At 36.1% G+C, this 10,777-nt stretch overlaps 1 protein-coding gene across 2 annotated transcripts in view; it reads left to right on the forward strand.

Moving 5' to 3' along the window:
* LOC139961220 (alpha-N-acetylgalactosaminide alpha-2,6-sialyltransferase 1-like) overlaps positions 1-10,721 on the forward strand; it is a 32,218-nt gene extending 21,497 nt beyond the window's left edge. For both annotated transcript variants that reach the window (XM_071960278.1, XM_071960279.1), the window contains 3 exons: positions 670-787; positions 5,823-5,974; positions 6,848-10,721. In XM_071960278.1, the coding sequence (XP_071816379.1) occupies positions 670-787; positions 5,823-5,974; positions 6,848-7,112 (535 nt within the window). In that variant the 3' untranslated portion in view covers positions 7,113-10,721. The remainder of the gene's footprint in view (positions 1-669; positions 788-5,822; positions 5,975-6,847) is intronic.
* The last annotated feature ends 56 nt before the right edge of the window (positions 10,722-10,777 follow it).

Below are 10,777 nucleotides of genomic sequence, written 5' to 3' on the forward strand. Positions count from 1 at the left end.
AACCCCTTGAGAAAAGCTTGGAAAAACTCAAAGTGATTCTGTGCATTCCAAAACAAGGAAATAGTTAAAACTGTTTATTTCAAAAAATGGAACTTCGATTAAGCTGTTTTTGATCTGATGAGAAATGAGGTTTCACCACGCTAATTTTGCCAAATATATTTCATCAAGAAATTAGCAACTGAAAGTATTAAAAAATTTATCTGATGAAGCCAGATTTCATTTTTGTATGCTGTTTAGGCAGTGCCTCTAGATTTACACAAGCCAATGAGAGAACGCACTGTCATGCATATTCAGTACTAACGAAGCTCTCCTTGCTCATCCAATGCGACTAGCAGACTAGTGACAACAGAAATGAGTGTGCGAAACCTAGTCTAAGCTCACACATAATACTCTACTTGGTATCGTAGACATTCGATCATGTTCGCAATGTCTGTCTGAACTAGGCTTTATAGCGTAAATTTTTTAGAACTAGGTATCTGACTAGGCTACTAATATGATACTAAGACCTAGGTTTTCATTTGTTTTGTCACAGAGTGGACAATGTTTATTGGGGTTTTTTGTGTCATAAGATGGACAATCTATGCTTCTCTTTTGTCACAGAGTGAACAATGTTTTTTTAATTTTTTTTGTGTCATAAAATGGACAATCTATGCTTATCTTTTGTTACAGAGTGAACAATGCTCTAAGGAAGGGATACGAGACAGACGTGGGAACTAAAACCACCCATTATGTCCTAATGGATCGCTCATTGATTCGGATGCCCAAGAATGAAGTACCAAGGGACAAGGTAAGTCAAGCGAGGTCTGAAGTAGTCAAAGAATAGATACTATTATGAATTTCACCAGCAGATATGACTTGTGCTAAAAAATGAAGTACCAAGGGACAAGGTACAGTACTGATTTCGCTTAACTCCCGTTAAAATTCGTTAAAAGGAAAATAACCGAATTTCCACGTTTTTTCATCGAAATTCCCCGATTTTTATCGAAATTCCCCGAATTTTAACGATTGGTTATCTCAGTCATTTCCTTCGTGGAATTTTCAACGATACGTTGAAATTCTTTTTTAAACGAAATAGAAGGTCAATGTGTGGTTACGCCAAACGTCAGAAAACGAGCAACTTCGTTTATTAGTATTCATTAGACTTTGGAACAGTCGTTTGCAGGCAGGAATTTCTCAAGACCATTCCTGTACTTGCATGAGTAGTGACACTCAAAGAAACATGTAGTGAAACTGACGGGGGACGTTTTCTAACTGTGAACCCCAAACACAGTGACATAAGTCTTAACTTCGCCAGGCCGCAAGAGAGATTGCAGTCAAAGCTATATACCACGAGGCACCCTTCCAGATAAATTAGAGTGCTGTTTAACCATTTAAATAACAATGAATGGACATATAAACTTGGTTTACTTGCAGATTACGAAAAATAGTTATTTTTTAGAGATGTAAATTTGGATTTTTATTAGAGTTGGAGTATGAAACTTTGTTTCTGAGCGAAAACATGTTACTTGAAGCAAAATAAAGATGCCCCGCCCATTCTGCGAGGACGCTTCCATTTTTCAAAAAGGCGTTTTCTGTTTTTTATTTTTTCTATTTTGTTTACATTTTAAACATGAAAATTATTTTAAAATATGTAAAGAACTTAGTAATGTACTGCAAACTATCTATAAAAACAGAAAAACGATTTTTTAGGCATGAATAATGTGTTTAATATAACTAAAGTAGTAGGCCAATAGTCATAAGCTCATGATAGTGTCGTCAATTCGTTTTCTCAGTTGATATTTGCGACATATCACCCGTGTACATCGATCAATGGCATGGTGAAATCCCGTGTGAAAATATGTTGACCCCAAAAGACGCAAATGGTCGTTCTAGAAAGTACCGTCATAACATTAACAACACAAGGCCAGTTTGCTCTCTCAGGTCCGCACGTGAACAGCCATTTTTTCACACATGGTATTATGTTGTGCATGCATTGCGGGCGCGATTGCGGCAAACATAAAAGAAAATGAACGAAAATGAAAAACTTACGATATTTTTCACAAAGATTGATGCTTAGATAAGTGCTTCCTCACAATCAACGAGCCGCCCTAAAATTCGCTCCGCTTACGGAAAAACTTCTTCATATATAACAAATGGAAAAACCCAAGTTTTTACACACATAATTCCCACTGACATTGGTCACAGAACATAAGTAGGTCATTGACATTCGAACTTGGCAACTTGCCCAAGTTCATCGCACCATGGGAACGACACAACACATTGAACATGATGTTATATTCTCCCGCCATCTGGACGCCTAGTGTAATATGCAAATTATGAATGGTACTGCGCAGCGTGGTTAAATCTTAACCTATTGCGACAAAAATTTTGGGAGGCTGTTTGAAGTAACTTTTGTATCAAATGTAAGGTACTGTATCATGTATGTGACACAAGAGAAAGAAAATGAAATCGGAGGCTGCTCAAACCAATTTCAACTTGATTTTTACAACCCAACGCACAACACGTGCGTGCGTAATTTGTTATCTTAACATGACTTTTAATGACTAAGTAGGAAAGGTCGGTAAGTTTGCTAATTTAGGCGAGTTTTTGTTTAAAATCTTGTGATTGATAGACAAATATATTGTTTTTTTTTTCTTCAAAAGTTAGGACGTTGCCGAAGGCCGAGTTATATAAATTCAGTGATCTGAACTTCTGAAGACCACGAATACTGATCATGTGTGTTAGGCAATTATTATTACACGAAAGGTTCGCAATATTATTGGGCCTAATTAGTAATTAACATACATTGATCGTTGTCTTGCTGCCTGAATTGCTACCTGCTGGAAAAGAAAACCTTAATTATTGTACTCATAACGTCCTATTTTCATTAAAAGTCCAGTAACTGTGCGTCGAAAAAGCCGCGATCGGGAAACGCCGTTTAAACGTTTAACCGACCGGCAGGCGATACGGTGAAACGGTTAGCGAAATATCTGATAGGTCACACCCTTATTTAAACACACACAACAAAACGCCCTTATTCAATGAAAATATACTGAAAACCATATCGCAAAAACACAAAATCGCTTATAACTCGAAAACGGAAGGAGATATCAACTTTTGTCGGCTGTAGAGGGATTTCCTAAACCGAATTTTGATGCGCTCTATCCACCTGTGTCATTTATGAGCTTCTCCGACGTAAGCTGCAGTACGTAATTTCTCTATACCAGTTCCGCAAAATTTATTTACGCAGTAAACATCGTTCATTATGTTTTCCTTTCACAACGAATGTTCAAAGTTGTGCTCCACATGCTTCACAGATATTGTTTTATGTCGTTCATTTTCAATTCTACTTTAAAATTACATTTTCGAACGATGCATTGCATGGCATATCAAGCATTCCTGATTGGTAAAACTAAGGAAGGATATTCAAATTTATATTATTTTCATTTGATATGATTTTATGAGTTGTTCCACTTGAAAAACGATGATAAAACCGAAAAACAAAACATTTACTTCTCATGTGACGCATACCGGGAGACTCATAAAAACTCACCCTACTCATTAAAATAAATATACATGCCGTCAGGCCAGTTGAAAGCCGTCAGGCCAGTTGAAAGCCCTCCCCAGTAATGTTTGATCAGCTCTTCCCAATATACAATACTCAAATAAGCAATGAAAATATATTCATTTTCCACAGAAATCTACCCAACGTGGGCCCCCAAGTCACTGCTTTATTTTCTTAGTAGTCATGGAAACAATTGTTTGCAACTCTCTTGCAGGCCAGGTGTTTTCAAGTTTTATTAATAGCACGACTTCTGATTGGTTCATTCAAGATAAACTTTTTATCCCTGCTGGATTGTTCTACTTATATATATATGAATGAATATTTGGTTTTCAATTAACTCAGTAACAGATAACATCCATTCCATTACGAACAGTAGGGGTAAAATAATGTTTGCTTCTAGAGGCAGCCAGCCATGAAGGTTCTGCAGTGCTAAACCCCCACGAAGATAAATACTATGCTAATTAACATAAGGTAGGCGTGAATTTGACAAAGCCAAGTTTATGATTGGACTAAGCCTTTCAAAAAAGTTTGGTGGTGGGGATATCCAGGGTAGGGAATGCACATGTAAGCAGCATACTATAGGTAGCCCAGACCCAGGCTGCGACCTTAATTACCAGGGCAGTCCATCTGCTTTCGCGGGCAACTTACAGTAACGGGTTAGGGGGAAAATAACATTTTTTTTTTTTTTTTTTGCGTGCATTGAAGTCGGGGAGATTTTTTGGACGGAATGCGCTCTCAGAAAAGTTTGAAAGTGAGTGCGGTTCTGTAGTAACGGTACTGTAGTACGTCAAGTAACACAGGAATTTATTGGGAATAAAGACCTCTTTGATATCCAGCTACGACTGTTTCATTGTTGATATTTTTTTTTTTTTTTTTCTGACACTGCGTTCCTTGGTGAGTTAACTTAAACTGATCCTAGTTTAATACTAGCCTACAACTTAAGAGTCATAGAATGTGCTTGCTACGATCGACCAAGACTAGTTTTTATTATCCTAGCCAAATCATTTTTCAAACACCTAGTACAGAACTTACTCCGTCTTATATACAATCAAACTTTTGCAACGTTTGTAATATTCCTCGGCAACTTCTGGTAGAGTCTGAAAACGGCTGTAGTTACACTAAGGATTCAACGCAAGTCACAACCTTGATATGTCTAGAATTGCCTTTGCGGTTTTTGATCGCGATAACTTTCGTGGAAATTTCGTTGAAACTTCGTTGACAACCGTGCCCGGAGTAGTCTAAATCTTGTCAACGAAATTAACCGATTTTCAACTTTTTTTATCGATTTTTAACTTTTGTTATCGATCGTTGATTTTTTTTCAACGGGAGTTAAGCGAAATCAGTACTGTAAGTCAAAGTGAGGTCTGAAGTAGTCAAAGAAAAGAAACTACTATGAATTTCACCAGCAGATATGACTTGTGCCCGATGGGGGAGATAAGTTATAATTTCAAAATTCTTGTTGCTCATTTTGGTAGGGTTAAAGTACTTGTTTTGCTGAGTAGCTTTTTCATTAAAAATTTTCGCAAAATCAAATGTGATCGTCTTCGTGAACATGCCAGAGCTTAAGATGAAGTCAGAATAAAAGCAAACTCACACAAGTGTACAGTCAGAATCTAATGAAATGTGTGTTTAGTACTTTTGGCACATTTTTGTAACCTCAGTGCCAACATGGACTGAAATGTGACAAAATAATACAAACGAAAAGAAGTACAAGGATACAGACATTTGTGTAAATGACACAGCCTTGTGTACCTGTAATCAGCGACGTGTGTATCATTATTAATGTTAGTGTGTCCCTACTCTATGTATATATTTGTTATATTATATATATATATATATATACATAAACATATATAATGACTGCATGTATGAAGTATTTGAACAAGGATGGATTAGGTTATTTAGATCCAGTAGGCCTACAGCTGGCAATTCTTCAGTCCTGACCAAATTCTGTGATCTGGAACCGTCTGCTTGACAATGTTTTGCCAGAAGATATCTTTGATTGTTACCCTTGGTTTATGTTCTCTTAGGCAGGCAAGTATCCTGTGCGGTCAAATCAGCATATATGTTGGTGTGTAAGCGTGCGTGTGTGTCTGTGTGTGCAGTTTGTGATGCGAGCTTGTAAACACGGTATCTGAAGATTTGTGACAAAATGTTATTTGAACAAAATTATAATTACATCAAAGAGATTGCGATGTCTGCCAAGTAGCGGACCCCAATCTGATCTGACAATGAGTTACAATATAAATATTTTTATATCACTTTCGATCTGTTGCAGGGGATAAAATATTTGTTTCTACCATGTCGGTTGAAGGATTATTATTATATCCGAGATGTGGTCACTGCTGCCAATCCAAAACAGAAACTGACGGCAGATCCTAGTGACGTAAGAGTATTTCATCCGGACTTTATCAGATATATTCAGAAAGTGTAAGTCCATTTTATCCTCCTGTTTTTTTGCTTTTGTTTTTACCTCAGTTCGTCTGGTTCTATGCATAGTATGTAACGATTAGGACGATATTTTCTTGATGAGGAGCAAACCTGGAGCTTCTATATGCGTGGTTTTTCTAATAACAAATAACTCAAGAATTCTGTTGCACCCCCTGCTTGCCTTCCCCTTCTCTTCCCCCTCCCCCTCCACCTTCCAAAAAAGGAAGAATTTTCTTCCCTTCTAATATCCAGAAAAAAAGTTTTTTTTTTTTGAGATACTGAAACATGTTGAATTTCTTGTAGCATAAATTTTCAATCTTTTTTATTTATTAATGATAATGATATTCAATGACTTCATTGCCATGAGTATAATTTTGCGAGCCTTTGTTTGAGCTCAGCAAATTGAGTAACTATTGTCCATTTTCAGTCTATATTCCAAAACATCAAGGAATGTAAATAGAAGAAGAAGTTAAGCCAGGATTGTCATATCTTGATCCTTTGGGTGGTGCAAACATTTTCTTTACCAAGCAGTTGTATCGTTACATTCAATATCATTTGAGTCGAAATGAATTGGAACTTGTGACGTAGTGACTATACTAAAGAAGCATGTCACTTTATACCCTCTCTTATTCTCATTCTCCACACTTCTAAACACCCCCTTATTCCCCTACCCATTTCCTTTTCCTTCCCCACCCCTACTTTTCCAAGGCCCCTTCCCTTCCCTTGCCCCCTCCCATTCCTCCCACAATCTAAAGTAATAATAATCTTGTTGGTGGTATTTGCTGCTCTGTCACTTGTGACTCTGTTTTTACATTGATAAATGTATCACAAAAGTTTATGCATCTGCTTCATAAATATCAATTTTTTCTTTAGATGGATGATAACCAAATCATTTCGCCCATCCACGGGAGCTGTTATGTTTTTTGCCGCCCTCCACGGTGGCTGCGATCAGATTAGTGTCTACGGGATGGGCTTCAATGCTCAGTACACAGAACATTACTACGATAAGGAGTATAAAAAATATACCAACTTCAAGGGAAGTCACGACTTTCAAAGAGAGATCAACATTTTGAAAAATCTACATAGTGAGGGAGTAATTAATTGGTATACCAGAGATATAGAAGAATTTCAGAGGTAGTCTTGGGTGCATCTCGGTTCCAGAGAGGATAGAGAGGGAGCACAGATATAGCAGAGGAAGAAATATATACTGGATCGCCATGAGGAAGATGAGAGGGTTACAAAGGCAATCAATAGTTGCCTCTCGTTCCGTTCTCAACTTGTGTTCACAATTTGTGAGAGTCAGTTTACCTACCTCAAGGTTATCGATCTGTGCTAGAAAGTTCTCTTACGGACCGACTAGTAGAATATTCTACTGTGTTCTTTGCAAAGAGGGCAATTATGTAGGTGAAACAGGTTCTCAGGTCCAGTTATGTTTTAATATTCACAACAAATCAATTTGTGATAATTTTGCAGGACTCTCCATTTCCGAACATTTCGATATCATGGACATATCTCTCGAAAACCTGAAATGTGTTTTAATTGCCTTGAACTTCAAATCCATATCTGAAGGTAAACAAAAAGAAACCCATTGGATTGTTCGTATTACGTCTCACATCAACAGCCTCAACAAAGACTTGGGACCCCTTAACAACTACCAGTTCCACGAACATATGTAATCTTTGTTCCTTAATCCGCTCACTGTGTAGTCATAGTTTCTCTGGTATTAATTCCATCTCTGCCCCTCGTACTTACCTTGTGTCTCACTATCATTGTGTTACAATTAGTACTTTCATTCTACCACCAAGTATTGCTGACGAAGGTCAGCATTACTTGGCAATACAGCAATACTTGGTCCCAGGGGGACTGAAAAATTCTAATATATATATTTTCTGAAACAGTACTCCTGATTTGTCAATTATGAGTCATATCTTGTTTCTCTGCTTTTGTCTAATATATCAATATATATGTATCAGTATATATATATCAATATATATATATCAATTTATATATGTATCAATATATATATGTCAATGTTATTGATCGTAAGGACAGGAACAGAGAGGAAGGTTCTATTACCAAATTTGGTGCTTCTTAAGGTAATCAAGAGAAGCATTGTGAACACAATAATAGGCAACCAGTATTTACAGAAATACAGTGTCTTTAAATCTTTTTCATGTTTTTTTTATACCCTCAAGCTCTTTTTGTGAAAGTTTATTCATGCTGCAGCTGCTCCTTTAGTTAAGATAAGGAAGTCAGGTTTGGTTACTTCGTAGATCACGCGATACCCGGAAAATCGCTGTTTTTTCTTCCGGGTATAAACCAATCGAGAGCTAACCTGGTTGAACCTTGAAATGTCACATTTGAAAAGGACTCATCACCAAGTGTAAATGCAAACTCAGGTTTGATTCGTGCGAGGTGGCTCTCCCTGAGAAGCGAGCTCTAAGGTAAAATGTTACGCAGTTCTCTAGTTACATGGGATGCACGGAACTGTGACGCTTATTATGCAGACTTGAAGATTATCAGCTATGAAGCTATTAAAACAAGTTTTTAGATCGATCCTGACTAGAAGGAAGCTGATGTTATTTGTCTTTCATATTTTTATTTAAAGTTATTGAATTATATAAAATTAAGTGTGCAGGTAGCATGGTGCTGATTGAAATCATTTTTGGCAGGTATTTACTCCTGCATTTCTGCTGTCCGATCGCCTGCATCTGTTTTTTCATATCGGTCTCATTAGTTATAAACTTGTGGGTACAATTTTTTTACATTTTTGGTTCCTTGTTAACACACAGACTGAACAAAGTTAATCTTTGAACTGAAATAATTTAACATTTTTGCACGGTTTTGCATGATTTTATATCTGTTTGATATCTGTTAGGTTTACACTGTACATGGTTTGTATGTTGTGCTCAACATATTTGTCCTGTTGGTTATTCATAAATGGTTTATTTTTCTCAAAGAGCATGATAACCTAATGTGTAGTGTCACAGGGACACAACAAAATCTGTTTTAAAAGATGACCATTTAATTATAAAACCATACTTAAAAGAAATATAATTTTTAGCAAAGCAGATATCTTTCTTTCCTGTTATTGTAAAAAATGCATATAAAATTTCATCATATATTTAATTTAATAACTTTATATTTAAATAATGTAAATTTGGTTATGTTTGTTGATGTAAGTGGGTACTGTATCAGCTTTCATTTCATGGTACTTATGATTATTATATTATAGTCAATTATTCTTGTTTCTGTTAATGAATGATGATCTATGAATCAGGAAATGGGCAAAATATCTGAAATTTTCTACAGATTATGATGATTAGTAAGTCGGTCTCCTTCCCTCTTTCTTACTGTTGCGTTGTTGGGTTTTCTTACAGCTTAGCCTCTGGTGCAAAACGCAGTGCTTGCTCTGTACGTTAGAGGTTGATATTGTTTCTGTTAATTATCTACGAATCTGGAAACAGGCAAAATATCTGAAGTTTCTACAGATTATGATTATTTGTAATTCAGTCTCTTTTCCTACCGTTGCGTTATTGCATTTTCTTACAGCTTAGCCTCTGGTGCTTATACGCAGTGCTTGCTCTGTACGTTAGAGGTTGTTTCTGTTTACGAGTGATCAATGAACTGGGAAAAAGGCAACATATCTGAAAATTTCTACAGATTAGACAATCTAAGATTCTAAAGATTGGAACAAGCATTAAAATGGGTATGAATCTATGAGGAATATATATAAACCTAATCAAGATATCGATAGTTGCCATAGTATCAATCGTGTACCTGAAGTGAGAAACAAAGTGGCTTGTAAGGTTTAATATCCATTGAGATAATAAAAAAAAACCTTTTCTATTTGCCTTAATACTATTAACTCGATTGTTTTGACCATAGATCGGGTGGGTCACGTTCCAGCTTGACCGTTCTTTCCGATGAATCTGGTGTATTGATATGAAACTGCCCATGTTGAATGTGAAAAGAGAGTGTTGTGTTCTATTGGTTAAGGCAGTGAGTGGATTTGTGATCTAAGGCTTGCAGGTTAAAATACCTGGCCAGATCATTTATACATTGTGTCCTTGGACAAGGCACTTTATCTCCATTACCTCTCTTCACCCAGGTGTATAAATGAGATAAGCCTGTGGGATAAACTGTCAGTTGGGTGCTATTTAGCTGTTGCCATGGAGGATTAGCTGTTTGACTGATTATTGTAGACCAGGGTAATATTGTGATGGGCCTTGAGCATCGTTATCAGTGGATATATCTGCGCTTTATAAACCCTCAATATTATTATTCAGTATCATTAAAAGAGAATCCATAAATATGGAAATTTTTTGAAAAGGTCCTGTATGAATGATGTAGTAATTGATTTCATTACAACACTAAGATTTATGTTCTCCTTTGCCCGTCAAAAACAATACCCTTTTGTTTTTAGTCGTTAATCCATGGCTTAAACTTCTCTGAGGCTGTTTCTAATAAATTGCTTATGTTCCCTTCAATCTTTGCTCTCATACTGGAACAGAATTTATACAAATGCCCAATTCTATATGTGTTGCTTGCAAGACTTTTTCTTCACAATTTTGTTTGTATATTAATATACTATTTAATATTGTTATGAAGACTTTTGTTGGATTTTTTACAGAATTATTTTAATCTTTTGGAAAAGCTCTTGAAAATGTACTTATTAAAATTACTATTCTCTTCCGAAATTTAAATTGTATACCAGTTTAGTGCAATGATTAAACAAGAAAAAGTTTGAACCCTTGTTGTTGTTATTCTTCATGTCATTTTAAATTGTGCTGAAAATGAATA

This window comes from Apostichopus japonicus, chromosome 20 (genome assembly GCF_037975245.1).
Source record: "Apostichopus japonicus isolate 1M-3 chromosome 20, ASM3797524v1, whole genome shotgun sequence".
Taxonomy (NCBI): Eukaryota; Metazoa; Echinodermata; class Holothuroidea; order Aspidochirotida; family Stichopodidae; genus Apostichopus; species Apostichopus japonicus.